The following is a 16,349-nucleotide window of genomic DNA, read 5'->3' as shown; positions in this document are numbered from 1 at the left end:
AAGACTCCACAGAAAAGATGCTGGGCTTTTCTCAGTGCATCCCATCAGGAGATACATGATGCTGACCGGTCCCATCACTGGTAAAGTTAACCTTGATCACTCAGTCAAGGTGGTGTCTGCCAGGTTCCTTCACCATAAATGGACTAACTTTTCCTTTTGATTGATAAATATTTTTGTGAGGAAATCACCAATATCCTTAGTATCCATCGCTGACTCCTGCCTAAATTAACCACTAGTTTGTGGCCAAATGGTTGACATCCTATTGGGGGGGAAGAGCTTTTCCTTCTCATTTATCTATTCATTTTATATTTACCTCAGCATGAACTCATGACTTTATATTTTATTCAATAAGATGTAATTTATTCATATTACTATTTTCAATGCTCAAATAGTTCCAGATTTGGCCTGTAGGAGTCCCCTTTATGCTGGCTTCGCTGTTCTTTTAACATGACCCCGTCATTCTTTGCATGCTTTCTTACTTGTGCCAGAAAGGCATGACATGTTTGAGGCTCATCTTGAATTTTCCCAGCCCAGAAGTGGAATCAGTCAATTCTTCTAGTGGAAGATGGAATTTAGAAACAAAGATTTGGATGCTAGATTGTTCATTCCTTTTGGGATGTCAATGCTTCTAAGCCCTTTTAGCAGACAGGAAATATGTATATGCATACACACAAGCACACACACACAGCTATATCTATATTTCTGTGTAGATAGATAGATGATAGAGATTTAAAAACCAGGAGTTCACACTAATATCTCCAATTCCAATCCAACAGCTCAGTTTTCTCTCTCGTTTCTCCCTAATTTGTAACTCCCTTCTCCAACAGTGAGAAACCCAACTTCTGTTATCCTCAGTATATTTATTTATTTATTTATTTATTTGCTCAACTCTTGTACATATCCAGCCACATCGGCCACCTCCTCACCTCATCTCCCGCCATGGCACTGCCTGCAAAGGAAGGGCAAGGGAAGAGAAGAGGATACACCAAATGTTTAACTGGCATTCCCTGAGCAGTAGGCCTGGGAATGAGAGGAAGATCTGTACCTCATATCTTCTATATTTCTTGAATTTTTCACCATAAGTGTGGGTCACTTCTATAGTTTATATGTGTGTGTGTGTGTATAAATACTATATGCATGTATATATTTAAGAAGGAAAATAATTTTTTTGCTCTGAATTTATTTGGTGTTGTCTGCTGACAAACAGATAGAAGGTAACAACAGCCAAATGTGTGGAAATCTTAAAATGGAGATAGTTTACCCATTTTCCTAAATTTCCTTGAGTATCAAAAAGGACATTATTGGATGAGCACTGGGTGCTATATGGAAACCAATTTGACAATAAACTATTTGTAAAAAAAAAAAAGGACATTATTGACATTTTCTAATTTATTGATAAACCCTTGCATGGACAAGCTGATATGTATCAGGAACCAGTGTGAGAACCCCAGAATTAATCCTTCATACTTGCTCCCCCTCCATCAACTGCAACTGTAACTTGCTGGCCTCTTGTCTGTTAGATTCATATATTGGGCCATATGTTCTGAGGGAGAGCAATCACACGAACTAATCTGAGCCAAGGTGCTATACCTGACAGTGACGTGGTGCTTCTACCTTGCCATTACCCAAAGATGCAATGGCTTAGTAAACAAAATGGTTAATTTTTCTCTCCTCTGGCAGTGTGAAAGTCATAGGTCAGTGGTGCATCTCTGTTCCTCATGGTTACCCAGGGACTTAGGTTCCTTCCAAATCATTGCTCCTGAGTGGCATTTCCAAAAATGGAGCTGTCCTATTAGAGGCCTCTGCCATTGTCAATGCCCAGTGGCAGCAAAGTCCTCGAACCATTCACCCCAATCAAGATTCAGAACAGGATCAGAAATTCTAGGTATTCCAAGCAGAACCAAGTGTTTTAAATCGGGGATTTAGGTGCTTAACGCAATCACCGGGAGAGCTGGTGAAGCAGGAGAAGTTCAGTTTGAGAACATACCACCAAAGCTGCAATCCAGGGAACAGAAGCCAATGTCACCGTAACTGCCACTCAACTCCCCCAAAGCTGGGAAAGAGGCTCTGGAACACAGCTGCAGAGAAATGCCAAGTCCCCACCCCCAGGCTTGTCCACAGAAAATAGACAGAAGGAGAGGGACATGAGCTCTGCCTGATGTCCATGCTCACCATCTCACACACCTGTTTCTAAGGAGGTCTGCTTAACTGACATCCAGAACCCTGAGAATAAGGAGTTCTAATAAATGGAATTTCAGCCTTCTGCCTCTACAATGCAAAGAGGCACCCTGGAGGAAGGGAAGGAGGAAGAAAGAAGGGGAGGGGTACTAATCCACTGTCTCTTCCACCTGAGACACACAGAAGCTAGCCCTTGCTACATCTCTTGCTCCAGCAGATTCACCTCATCAATCCTGTTTCCTACCCTGGGACCCAGCTCAGAGGAACACTCCCCATATCTGCCTGGATCTTTGGCAGCTCCTCATCACACTGAGCAGTTTTTGGCTCAGACACAGTAGCCTTCATCTCTGTAGCTCAGTCAAAACATTAAAGAGCTGCTAACAAACAGCTTTAATGAGGGCAGACAAAGAATGATATTTTTAAAATGGATCAGAAACTATAGAGGCAAATCTGCATTGCCCAGAATGTCTATCTATATCAATTTGGCAATTTCATATTATTACTCATATGAATGTAAATTCATATTATTATTACATACTATGTATTATTTTATCTCACCATATTCCCGGGAACCTGACTTTACTCTCATTGTACAGATGAGAAAATCAATGCCAGAGAAGTTGAGTGACTAGCTAAGGCTACACTGGTCAGCTTCTCCTTGAAATCTGAATGGCCTCTATCCCAGGGTCACCAGGGATAGACCTGTATGGAAATCCCACACTTCCAACTGACCTGGTCCACCAGCCCACAGGCCCTGCTTGCCATGCCCCACACTTCACTTCCCTGGAGGCTCCGCCTCCTCCACTCCCACTGGGCCTGAGCTGGGGTTACTATCTTGGCCACATCACCAGCAGAGTTAACTGTGGGTCAGAAGTGCTTCTCTGCCAAAAACAGAGAAGGGAAACAGACCCACAGGCTTTGTCCCCAGGAAGCTGGTAAAAGGTCAACCCCCCCAACCCCCCCGCCCCAGCTCAAGTCCTTCCCATTTTTGCCACTGTGCTCAGCAGCAGCTAGTAGCCTCCAGTTTTGACAAGATGCAGAAAGATGCCTGGCAGCCTCAGGAAAGAATAGACCAAGCCTGGAGCCCTGCAGGCTATGGGGCCTCACAGAAGAATGGAGACCTACAGGGCCTCAGGATTAGTTGTGGATCCAACACAAAGAGCTTCTGCAGCACAGGAGTTCATAGGATTGCAGGCAAGACATTCGAACACTCTAGGCCTCATCTTGCCATCTGTAAATTGGAGACTGTGGTAGAACCTTCCTCAGAGTTGTAGCAAGGAGTCAATTAGGCCATTGGCACAAAAGTAACAGCTAACGCTTGTATAATGAGACCCATGTGCCATGAACTTTTCTAAGCTCATTTTATGGATTCGCTTTCTTAATCACACAACAGCCTCAAGAAAGAGGTACTCAACTTTTTCACAGAAGAGGAAACTGAGACACACAAGTCAAGTAACCCACTTTTCCAGCTAGACAGGTGAAAAGCTGGGCTCAGACCCAGGCAGTCTGGCCGCAGACTGTAACAGTCTATAATGACCAATCCCTCCTGCCTCACATAATTCCTACCACATTGTAAGTAGCAACTATGATATATGAACCAGGTAGAATGTCCAGAAACTTGGCTATTCACATAAGTGACCCAGACAGAGGGTGTTCTGAGAAAAAGTGCAGAAGCTGCAGTCAGAGCTGGTTGAGGAGACGCTGAGGTCCAGGGCTTGGTTCTGGTGACCCCATAGCAGAGACATCATGAAAGGCTTGTTGGGGCCACCTTGAAGATGGCCTGGACCCTCTGTCCTGGGACCAGCTGGAGTGGGAAATGCTTATCATATCTAATAAGGGTAAGATTGCAACAAAAGCAGGGCTTTGAGGAGATTCAAGAGGAAGTAAGCTACAGGCTGCTTTGGCGAGAGCAGGTGGAAAGAGGCATCGCTGTGTTGTGGATACTCTGCTTCGTGTGGCCTTGTCTTGCAGGAAGAATCCTTCCTGAGGCCCAGCTAGCAGACCCTCTTCTGTCCTAAGCCACCTCTCCCAAGAGGAGCCCAGGCCTTCTTACTCTTCCATCACTCTCCCTGGTGCTGGGGCTTTTACTGGTGGCAAGGGTGCCTGGGCTTGGTTGGCTTTGAGCTGTAGGAATCGATAGCAGAATATAGGAGCAGAGCCACTTATAACTGGCCCGTATAAGCAAGAGCAACACAAAGGGAGAGGGTCTTCCCAGTAGGCATGGTGTAGGGCAAGGAGTTGGACAAAGGGAGTCGGACAAATACCCAGGCGCAAATCTGGGTAAGAATTCCTGAGTATAAAGGGCTGGGGCATTAGCTGGTAGAGAACACTCAGAGTTGCCATCCATAAGCATAGGTAGAGATTTTTCTGAATTAACGACTTGCATCATCCTCAAAATGCTGTGATATCTGCTTCCAGAATATGCTCACTCTCCTGACTAAGAAATTGTTCCCTTCCCTTAGAAAACCAAGCCTGGGAGGTCATTTCATGACAGCCAAAGAGTCTATGCCTTCTTCTCCCTATGCTAGAGCTGGGGTCTCCCTAATTCATAATGTGTGGACTCCAGCCTCTCTCAGGTTGGGCCCTCATACCCTAAAAGACTGGAAACCATAGCTCTGGGGGGGAAAGCTGTGGGCACGCATGTGGTGGCAACTGTCTATTACAGCCTATATCTGTCACCAACATTATCCATGGTCACCGAGAGTAGCAGCTATTTAGTGGAGGCTGGGTGGAGCAGGCTGTCACTCCAGGGTGACAAGCTAACCACTTCCTCCAGGAACACTGAGGACTTCATTCTGTCTCCCCAGATGGCGCCACTCAGTCTGTAGAGAACCTGAGTCCTCTGCCTTTCTGACTCTTGGGGGGAAATTTCAGCTTTCAGAAACTTCCCTATAGGAAAGAAAGGGCCAGCCCGGGCAAGAGAATTGACCCTGGAGTGTGAGCATGTTTACCTGTCCCTGTTCCATTAGCTTTAGGCCACAGACCATGGTTGGTTAGATAGATAACCAACAGCTAGCTTGCTACTCCAGAATGTCACCACCAGGTTTCAGGCTCCTGAGGATTCTTCCTGTGGCTATGAGAAGGGGCGGGATGTCCTAAGTACCTCTCCTCCCTCCTAGAATGCTGGCTTCAAGGGGGGGGGGTAGGGTGGAATTTTACATTTCATTCACTTTTGAATCCTGAAAACCTAGATTAGCACTTGCTACTTCAAGTAGACTTAATGGTTATGCATCTTTAGACATTAAAGTAATACAAAATACATAAATCAAAAGCTATTAGAAATATAAGAATATGACAAGATAATAAACATAATAATGTTCTACATGGGAGAGTTAACACAAATCCTCCTAGAGAAATTGACAGGTTGTATGGACTACATATAAATAAGGATATTGAATATCCGAATAATGAAAATCACAAGACTAATCTAATAAATATACCTGTGGAATATTTATAAAAGGTGAGCAGATGCTACTAGGCCATAAAGAAAATCTCTGTAAATCCCGCAAAAGTGGGACGTATTAATATTGGCTCCTACCTGTTTTTGCACAGGCTAGGAAAACCCTAAAACAAAGAATAGAAACACATAAAAGAAAACAATAAACCCATCCCTATATATCTATATTGCTATAGTGTAAACCTCCAAGGAATAAACTATCAGGAAATCAAACCCTGCAACATATGTAAGTCTAAAAATAATAATAATAAAGGTGCTTAAAAGAAATACAGCAAAATGTTATTTCAAGCCTGTGATAGAGAAGTTTCTAAGATTGATAAAAAGCTAAGAAGCCATGGGGCGTCAGGGTGGCTCAGTCGGTTGAGCGTCTGACTTTGGCTCAGGTCATGATCTCATGGTTTGTGGGTTCGAGCCCCGCGTCGGGCTTCATGCTGACAGCTCAGAGACTGGAGGCTGCTTTGGATTCTGTGTCTCCCTCTCTCTCTGCACCTTCCCCACTCATGCTCTGTCTCTCTCTGTCTCAAAAATAAATAAAGTATAAAAAAAAAAATCTTAAAAAAAAATAAATAAAATGCCCCCTAGGGCTGAAATGTTTAAAAAAAAAAAAAAAAAAGCTAAGAAGCCATAAAAGAAAAGGCCAAAAGAAAAGCCAAAAGGAAAATATGAATACGAACAGATTAAAGTCCTGCTCAGCCAATGATATCATAGCAGGTAGAATAGATTTCCATTGAGTAGCTGGACCAGTCCTTTTGCTGTCAGCAACTGGAAAACTGGACAAAACTCATGAAACAATTGATGAACAATTGTTTTCAGACATTGGACAACTGCAATCCAAGTTCCTAGCTAGGGAAGCAGACAGGCTGAGCCCACCAGCTCCCTGGGACTCCTCCTGGAGTCTCTTGCCAGACCCCAGTGCAGGGAGGAAGGTCCCACATGGGGAATCATAGTCACACTAAGTATGGGGAGAGGAAGATGGGAGTTGGGGGAGACTGCGAGTGCTGGGATTTGGGGAGGAGCATGAAGGAGGCTGTTGTATCGAGGAAGAGCCACAGAAACCTGCACTGGGCTCCCTGTGCATGCAGGTATAGGACGGGACTCCACGAGGCTGGGCAAAGAGCTGCTCTAGAAATTCTCATTCTAAATTGAGCTGGCAGAGAGCCCAGTCCCCAGAATGGGAGTGTGGCTGCAAGAGGAGGCCGAAGCCAGAGATACAACATCAAGAGTAACAGTCGGGAAATGAGATGAGGCCAGCCACAGGACAGAAAGAAGTTTTTGGAGTGGTTTCAAGGCCTGGAAAAATCAAGCTCCAGCCCCACCTGCAACAGAGGAAATGCAGGAACACCTGGGATGACCATCACTTTTTGGGAATTCGTGCCCCTGTAAGATGTCCCTGTAGTTTATGTTAAACCTCTGCTGTTTGTCAAGGAACCAACTAAACATTCATACCTATAAAGCCCTTAAACAAAGATACACCTGTCTCAGGACAGAAGAGATATTGAGGAAGGAGAACCAATCCAGGGAGAAAAGAGACTGATGGCCATCGCAGAGACAAGTAGGCTTTTGTGCATTCAGTGAGTATTTATTGGGGACTCATGGCCCGACAGGCCTGTGCTGGTGGCTGAGGGGGATACAGAGGCACAGCAAGCCTCCAGCCCTGAAGAGCCCTTGATCCCGATGGGCCACGTGGGGTAAATATGTTTGAAGGGTTAAATGAAAGGACAGAGCAGGAAACACAAACAGCCAAATGGAAAGTCCCAGAGAACAAGCTGAGTTCAGAGGTTCACAAGGCATCAGGTGGGGAGGGTCCAGAGCTGGCAGCGGCAGTGACCTCTCAGATCTGGCCTGTCTCAGGCCGCATCCTGGTTGATGGGCTTCTTACAGACCCAGTGATAGGGGGTGTCACAGTGCATGTCATTCCACTTCTGCTCAATGTGGACACAGTCTTCTGTCTGCCCATCCACGTGCCGCCAGTTGTCTGGCTGATTGGTACCCCAAAACCTGGAAACAAGAGGGCTTTATTCTGCCAGACAAAGGAAGTGTCCCTTCCCCTGACTATGGCATAAGGAGCTGAAGTGACACAGGTCCCTAATCTCCTGGCGGCCCTGGAGGGGGACAGAGCTGGGCCCAAGAGTGTGCTAAGGGTGGCTCTGTTGAGGTTGTCTTTAGTTACTGAGGATCAAGGGATAAGAAGGGTGTCTGAAGCTGTAAGCCCCCACCCCAGAAGTCACATTCAGACACCTTCTGGCGAAGGCAGGGCCTTCAAAGAGTACAGGACAGGCAACAACCAAACAAACAAAGAACAATAACAACAACAACAAAAAGGCAGGAAGACCCACTCATAGGCCACCTTCCAGCCCCAGAACCTGTCTTGTTCTGACGCCCATCTGTGGAGGGGTCCACGCAAGGACCACAACTATGCCAATGTGTATTACACATACCCCATACACATTATACACATCATACATACACACATGTCATACATATATACATACCACACATCACACATACATCACATACACAACCATATATCCACTCTTTATACACACATTGCACATACACATCATACACATATAACAGACACAATAGTAACACATGCTGGGCAGGAATACACACATGAGACAAGGACACACAAGAGTGTCTAGCCAGGCCTGCCCCTGGCTCTGCCTAGGACAGCACCAGACAGTGCTGGACTCACGCTCTGCTCCGGAAAGCATTGAATGGTGTCCCATCCACCCAGCGCCAGAAGCCCTCCTTGCCCCTGTCAGTGAGGCCAATCCAGTGGTAGGAGGTACTCGTGAACTTTACAAGAAATGCCTGCAGAGAAAAGGCAATGTTTAACCCTATGTGAGGAGCTGGTTCATCTGGACATGTGGAATAGGAATCTAGGCTGTCTTCTCCCTGGTCCTGGGGCATGAGGTCTACTCCTCTGCAGGGGCTGAGCCCCTCCCTACAGCTGGGATGACAAATCCATGATTTGTCCAGGATTGAGGGCAGGACCCAGGTCCCCTCAGAGAAAATCCATCTTCTCCCAATTTGATGCGATGAGTGTACCTTCACTGGGACAAAGACTGACCTGGCCACAGTTTATTAAGGAGATGTATTTTATAAAAATAGCATGCCCTTTGACAGACATACAAGAACAGCCTCAGGAGAACCACAAAGGATGGGCAGTTCTGTACACTGAAATGGACCAAACTCATTATGGTCCTTCAACAAGAATTCTGGTAAGCACCTTCAGCAAATGGGCCACCCAGGGTCTATGTTGCCGTTGGTGGTCTTCAAGCTTCTGTGTCTGACTTTCCCAAGAAGCCTGGGTCTCCTGCTCATGGGCCTTCACAGCCACTGGATTAATGGTTATTAAACTCAGGAATGACTACTAGAGAAGATACTGAGGGGAAAATGAGGAGTGGGGAGGGACATATGCTCCCAACACTTTAAGGGCAGTCACCCATGCCACCTGTCTTTGCCCTTCCTCACTGTTGACATCTGTGGGCCTCTGGGTGTCTCCCTCATTCATCGAGGACATTGAGGCTTGCTGTCAGTGCTTTTGAACAAGATGCTTATCAGAACCCAATAAATACTTGTTCCCTGACCGACAGAGGAAACATGCAGGTCTCTGCCCGGACTGCTGCAAGAGGAGGAAGGCCAAAGCACCAAGGTCCCTTATCCCACACCAAGCCCATCAGCACCACCCCAAGCCAGCAGCTCTGACCTGCTCCTCCTCAGAAGTCACCGAGGCCAGGTGGGCTCCCTGGGACACACAGAACTGCTCAGCCTCATGCCAAGACTTCTTGACGTGAGAAAAGTAATACAAGCTCCCGCTGTAGGCATTCCAGCCTTGCAGGATCAGCTGAAGAAGTTGATCTGGAGCAAAGGTTGGGGAAGAAAGAGAACCAGCGGCTGGCTAGGGATGCCTGGGAGCTGCCCTTCCTGGCCTCTCCAGGGACTGGCCACCAAGAGTCACAAGCCCACGCAGTGCTTGATGCCCAGTGCTCCGGGGCAAGACCTCAGAGGCTGCACCCCCAGCCTGATACCCAATACAACAGAAAGCAGCTCAAGACACCTGGCTCCATCTCCCCAGAGATTTGCAGATAGCTTTGCTACCTGGGCAACACTTTCTTTCCAGTCTCTTGCTTTCTGGCTCCACTACGCTCTTTCCCCATCACTGCTATCACCTGACAGTCTTCTGCACCTCAGCTCCTGCCATCTCCCTAGAAGACTTTACAGCCATCCCATAGTGTCAGCTTTTCCTTGACTTCATCTCCATCCACTTCAGCTGCCCACACCCAGGACCATACTCGGGACTGCTCTACCTGACCTCCAAATTTCAAGCTCTAATGGCTCATCCCATGAACACAAGCATCTTGTGTTCTCAGCTCTTTCATCCCTCCCCACGATAACACTCTGCTTTCTAACATCATCTGTACCACAGCTATTTGAAATGGGGCCATAACAGAATCACTTATTCATTCATTTATTCTCTTGTTCAACATCAATGGTTCAATGCTTTTTAACTGTGAATCAGGGACTATTATACAAAGACCAGTAAGACATGATTCATGTCCTCAAGGAACTTAGTAAACAAGACAGATGTAAAAAGGGTGTTGAAGATGTAGTCCTTGAAAACCATGTGCATGCTAGAATAGAGGCTGTGCTTACATTCAAAACGCTTTGAAAGCCACCGTCCTGGTCCCTGCCTACTAACCTCTCATCAACTTCATCAACTGCCCTCTTGGCCACAGTCCAGTCACAGAACTGCCTGAAGTTTTCTGAGCCTCATGGTTTCACACGTTCATGACTATGAACCTGCCACCCTCTTACCCTACTTGTTTGGCAAACACCTACTAGTCCTTCAGGGTTCAGTTCAAGGGCCATCTTCTCCACAAAGCATCTTTTGATCCTTTTTCTCCCAAAAAATGTTCCCCCTGCAGAAGATCCCTTTTCTATGTCAGAGGACATCAACCTCAGAAGATCCCTTCTCTCTCCTCTTTGCTCCTCTCCACCCCATTTCCTAGAGCTGCCCCTTACCTAACACCTCTTGCACCTCTCTGCATGTCTTCCACACATTGTTTATTCCTCAAGTGTTGTTTTGTCACTCTGACCAGATGACAAACAACTTGAGAGCAGAGTCAGCTGCCTTATGCCATCTCTACCACTGCCTAGGATTCAGCCCTTCTCCAGCACCCAGCCTCCTTCCTAAGGGGATGCATGCTGAAGTAAGCAAAAGACTGAAGGGACAGAAAACTCTGGCCACCCAAGAGACTATACCTCCCGGCCAAGCCCTCCCCTCCCACTTACTTTGTGTCTTCTGTAGCTGCTCCTGGGAGCCAAAGGCCACACAGAGTGTCTCCAGGTGACTCTGCTCCTCCTGGATTCTTGTAGTTAGTGTTTTGGTGTTCTGTAGATCCCCTTTTAACCTCTGGATCTCAGCACTGGCCTTCTGCAGATTGCTCTCTAACACTCGGCTCTTGGAATCTAAGGCTGCTGCAGCAGCCTTCATTCCTTGTTTTAGGGTCTGTATCTCCCTGCTGGCATTTTTCAAATAACCATTTAACACCTGAATCTTGGAATCTAAGGCATTGACATTTTCTAGCTTTGTTTTTAATAACTGGATCTGAGCATCTGCCTGCTCCAGATGGTGGCTTGCTTCTTGGGTCTGGGCAGTGACCGTTTCTAAATCTCTTTTTAACAAATTAATCTCATCACCAGCCCTTTTGAAATGGCCTCTTAATAACTGGATCTCAGAGCTGGTGTTGTCTAAATGGCCTTTCAGAAAAGTCTGGGTCTGGGAGTTTAAAGCATTTATATTTTGCAGGCTTCCCTTTACCCTCTGGATCTCAGCATTGGCTCCTTCCAAATTGCTTCTTAAAACCTGATTCTGGGCCCTTAAATCATGGATACTATCCAGTTGGCCTCTCAAAACATGGATCTGAGCATTAGCATTCTTTAAGCTACTGTTTGCCAACTGGGCCTGGGTGTTTGCCATTTCCAACCCTGCCTTCAGTATCTGAATTTCAGTGTTGGCATTTTCTAAGCCTCCATTCAACATGTGGAGATCACTGCTGGCATTTTCTAAACTGTTTCTTAAGAAACTGTGGGTCTGGGAATTTAAAGCATTTGCCTTTTCCAGATCTCCTTTCAGCTTCCGGATCTCAGCACTGGCACCTTCCATGGAACTCCTTAACATTTGGGTCTGGAAACTCAAGGTATTGGCATCCTGTAGAACGCCTTTTACCATCTGGATGTCAGCATTGGCATTTTCCAGATGACCACGGAGCACCTGGATCTGAGAACTGACATTGTCCATTCTACAAGTCAACGTCTGCATCTCCATGCTCCAAGTGCTGGAATTCTCCACATGGCCTTTAAACATCTGGATAGTCTCTTGCCACTCTGCCACCTTGCCAGAGTGAGGGGAATCTGGAGGGAAGAAAGGGAGAAGGTAGTCACAGAGGCCTATTGCGAAGGGAACCATTAATTATATGGGCCAACCATAGTATTCTTGACATTTCTGAGGGAAATGTCTAAGGCACAGCCCCGAGTGCTCCTCAAGCTGCCTCTTGCTCACTGCAGCCACCCAGACCCTGGGGATGGGCAAGCTGAGATGGTGAGCCAAAAATTAAAGGCCTAATTTAATTAGGGGCAGAGGATTAAAATATTTGCCTACTGTACACTGGCTACCCATAAGAGTCATGCTGGTCAAGCCTGGATTATTTTGCCATTGTAATTGAACTTGAAAGTAACTGATTATATCATTTAGAGCTGCTGAAGCTTAACTACACTAAAATTTCACCATTAGATGGGTCATTATGAAAAAGAAAATAGGTATGAGTAAAGCCCATGTTTAGTTTCCTACTATATTTGCACACCAAGCACGGTGCCTCTTGATTCATCATTGGTACTTCCTAAAAACTGTGTAGAACACAAACAGTTTTCTGACCACAAATTCCAGAAACTAAACAACACATGTACCTGTGGGAGGAAGCACTGTTCAAGCCCCAGGGCCATGGTGGAGATCCTCCGGGTGATACTAGACCCTAGAACCTTTTTAAAGGGCTGGCACACTGAGTATTACATCGAGCAATAGTCCCAACAGAAGAAGTTGAGACCTGAGTGAGAACCCTGATCAGTGGGGTCATTCAGGGAACTCACAGCCCCTTTCATCTGCATGGTCTCTCCCACCAGACCCATTTGCAGCTGCCTCTGGTGAACTTTTCGTTCACCTCACAAGCTAAGACCTTATCTCAGACTTTCATGGTCCAAGACTCTTGATTCCAGCCTTCTCTCAGGAATAGGAAGAAGAACCCAAGTAGGCAGGGACCCTTGCTGGAAGATCCCTGCCCTATGCCTCATGCCCTATTGAGGTAAGCATATGAGGCCTCAGCCACTATGCTGAGTTAAGGCCAGGTGAGGCCAGGTGGCCTTTGCAGGTGCCTTGTAAAGATACACAAATACATCGATGGAACAGAACAGAGAATCCAGAAATAAACCCACATATATAGGGATAATTGATTTTCAACAAAGACATGACAATCTTTTCAACAGTGTGGCAACAATTGTCTATCCACATGAAAAATAAAAATTAACTTCGTCCTTCACAACATTATATAAAACTCAACTCAAAATTGATCATAGACCTAAAATGTAAAGCCAACAAGTATAAAATTTCCAGGAGGAAACAAAGGAAAATGTCTTTGTGACCTTGGGATAGGTTTCTAACATGAAACCAAAAGTACAGTCCATAAAAGAAAAAAAAAGATAAATTAGACTTTATTAAAATTTAAATCTGGTTAAGAGAACAAAAAGACAGGCCACAAGCTGAGAGAAAATATTTGTAAATTACATGACTGATAAAGGACCAAAAAGGGTACACTATATGATCTGTTTTACATAAAACTTAAAAAGGCCAATTAATCTGTATTAGTGCAAGTAGATCAGTGATTGCCTGGGGATGAAGGGAGGAGGGGAGAGGGAAAGATGACAAAGGGCACAAGTAAACCCTGGGAGGAAGAGGAGGAATATGTTCATTATCTTGATGGTTGTGGTGATGGTTTCATGGGCATACACGTAAATCAAAACTTATCTGATTGTATACTTTCAATATTGTAATCTATTATCTGTCAATTACACCTCAATAAAGCTGTTTTTTTTAAAAAAGATCATGTCTTTCTGTGAGAAGTATGGAACCCATTCGGGGGTCTGGGGGTGTCAGAGGAGAGGCTCCTCTTAGAGTCTGGGTATCTGAATGCCCCAGCTCCCCCACCCCACCCGCCCTGCCCTGGCTACTCACCGTAGGGTTCCACAGGTAACTGCCGAGTTGTGTTGTCCTCTCCAGGTAACTGCCGAGTTGTGTTGTCCTCTTCAGCAGTCATGGCTAGAGACTCTAATGGAGGTCTTGGCTTCTGTAGAACTGAGATGCCCATTCCTGGGTCAGTACAGTCTCTCTGCACTAGGTCTGGGAGAACAGGCTGCCCAACCCCCGGGGGTTCCAGAAGGAGGAAGATGGCACTAAGGATCTCTCAGACTTTCCTCCATGGGCCTCAGCTCTCGGGAGGCTCCTCTTGGACAGAGACCTTGGTTGAGTCCTGGGAAAGATCTGGGTCAGGCCTGAGGCCAGAGGCAGACTGACTCTTCTGGGAGCAGAGGGCATGCATCTGGTCCCTGTGGGACTTTTATGCAGGAAGATGGATAGAGTTGGTGAGGGTTCAGGTCCCCTACAAACTTACCCATAACAAAAAGAACCACCAGCAAGGAGGCAACAGTCACAGCCATAACCACCAGGGTGGTTGGAAAAAGCCTTGGCCTCCTGGGGGCTGGAGGGGCCCCTGCAGCAGAGTCCAACCCTGCAAAGGAGAAGCCAGTGTACAGGAGAATGTGTTGTGTGGACTAGACGGGATTCACCCATGGTCGCAGTCTCTTGAACTGTCTGATGAGAATGAGAACACTGGCCACACTTATCATGGGGGTGGGAAATAAAGCACTTGGATGCAATCACCAGACCTAACTGGGGGTGTGGTAGCAACACAAAGGTAAAGAGAAGACCACAGCCCAGAACCTAGAGGAGGCACACAGGACACAGAACCCGCAGAACGTGCAGTGCACATGAAAGAAGAAAGGAGGGAGACAGGGAGGGACAGAGCAGGAACCTGACCTGAGTCCCAGGGCTAGGCTTGCTCATGAACTCAGCCCTTTGGGACACAGCCTCTCCCACTATCATAGGTCAGTGCTGGGGCCTCCCTCTGCAGGGTCATAAAGCCCTGCATGGAGGTCCTAGGAGAGTGCAGGTATGCTTAGGGATAGATAGTGTACAGAGAAATCCATTCTAAGGGGAAGAAACATCAGCCTGGAGCCCCTGAGGTCTTGCAGGGCCAGCCCAGCATGCAGAGAGGGGACTTGAAACCAGGTCCCTCTGGGGGCACCTGGGTGGCTCAGTCGGTTAAGCGTCTGACTTCGGCTCAGGTCATGATCTCACAGCTTGTAGGTTCGAGCCCCACGTCAGGGTCTGTTCTGACAGACAGCTTGGAGCCTGGAGCCTGTTTTGGATTCTGTGTCTCCCTCTCTCTCTGCCCCTCCCCTGCTCACACTCTGTCCCTCTCTCAAAAATAAATAAACATTAAAAATTAAAAACAAAAACAAAAACAGGACCCTCTTAATTCAAAGCTTACTCTTTCTCCTGACAGGTTGCCATCCCCAAGGAAAAGGGTCTGGGGAGGTTCACTAGGGTGTGGGTGTGCGCCAGGCTCTCTGTCCTCACCTAATCCACCAGCCCTTGCTTGTTTATTCCCGAGGCTGAGACAGCGATGAGCCAAGCTCTGGCCTGCCAGGAAGCTGGGAGACAAGTAAGCCAGTCCCTAATGAGGATAGGCTCATGCCTCAGTTTTCTCACCTTGGGGCTGCAGGGAGACACTCTGGTTGTCTGTGTAAAAGTGGACCTTGTCAAAATTCATATCTTTTTCCTTTATCTTCCAATGCTCCCCCCTGCTGCGGAATCCAACGGGCTGTCCAGTGGGCCACTAGGGGTGGGAAGTGAAGCCTAGATACCCCGGACTTATATAGCCCTGAGCAGGGCCTGACCACCCTGGAACTCTGCCTCACCCCTGCTGATTGTGCAGAATCACCCCAGCAGGGTCCCTCCCCTCCAAGCTCCCAGGCGCCAGTTTGCTCCGCCCTCCCCTCAAGCCCATCACCGCACCGCCACTTTCCAGCAAAGCTCCCAAAGCTAGCCTCAAATGTTGTTTCACCAGCCACTCGGGAGGGGGCGGAGGTCGGGAGGGGATGGGGGTCCTCGGTTTCGTGGAAAAACATCCTTGTGACTGGTGGCTGGTCCTTAATCCTAGCCCCAGACCCTTGAAACTAACAGGAAGTCAGGTAAGGGGAGGAGCTGGGTCAGTGCAGCAGGGATTTGCAGGTCAAAGGAAGGGCTGAGGTGACTCTTGCCCACTTAGGACCTCACAACTGGCAGGGGAGGCAAGGGTCTGTGGTGGAATAAAAAAGTATATTTGTTCTTGGGGCACCTGGATGGCTCAGCGGTTAAGCATCTGACTTTGGCTCAGGTCAGGATCTTACCGCTGAGTTTGAGCCCTACATTGAGCTGTCAACACAGAGACTGCTTCAGATCCTGTTCCCCTCTCTCTGCCCCTCCCCCCACTCTGCCTCAACCCTCTCTCTCAGCCCCTCCCCATGGTCTCTCTCAAAAATAAATAAACATTTCAGG

At 47.0% G+C, this 16,349-nt stretch overlaps 1 protein-coding gene across 3 annotated transcripts in view; it reads right to left on the bottom strand.

The window, feature by feature from the left end:
• Positions 1 to 14,026, bottom strand: part of CLEC4F (C-type lectin domain family 4 member F) — a 31,263-nt gene extending 17,237 nt beyond the window's left edge. For 2 of the 3 annotated variants that reach the window (XM_077766196.1, XM_077766197.1), the window contains exons 1-4: positions 13,926 to 14,026; positions 10,934 to 12,055; positions 9,348 to 9,499; positions 8,331 to 8,449 (exon numbers count right to left, since the gene is read on the bottom strand). In XM_077766196.1, coding sequence (XP_077622322.1) covers positions 8,331 to 8,449; positions 9,348 to 9,499; positions 10,934 to 12,055; positions 13,926 to 14,007 — 1,475 coding nt within the window. In that variant the 5' untranslated portion in view covers positions 14,008 to 14,026. Of the gene's footprint in view, positions 1 to 7,203; positions 7,634 to 8,330; positions 8,450 to 9,347; positions 9,500 to 10,933; positions 12,056 to 13,925 lie in introns of those variants that run through there. The other variant, XM_077766195.1, reaches the window with a different exon arrangement.
• Positions 14,027 to 16,349: the final 2,323 nt, after the last annotated feature.

This window comes from Crocuta crocuta, unplaced genomic scaffold (assembly GCF_008692635.1).
Source record: "Crocuta crocuta isolate KB4526 unplaced genomic scaffold, BGI_CrCroc_1.0 scaffold113, whole genome shotgun sequence".
NCBI classification, from domain to species: domain Eukaryota; kingdom Metazoa; phylum Chordata; class Mammalia; order Carnivora; family Hyaenidae; genus Crocuta; species Crocuta crocuta.
The sequence above is the reverse complement of the archived record's forward strand: the minus strand, read 5'-3'. Positions and strand labels throughout refer to the sequence as shown.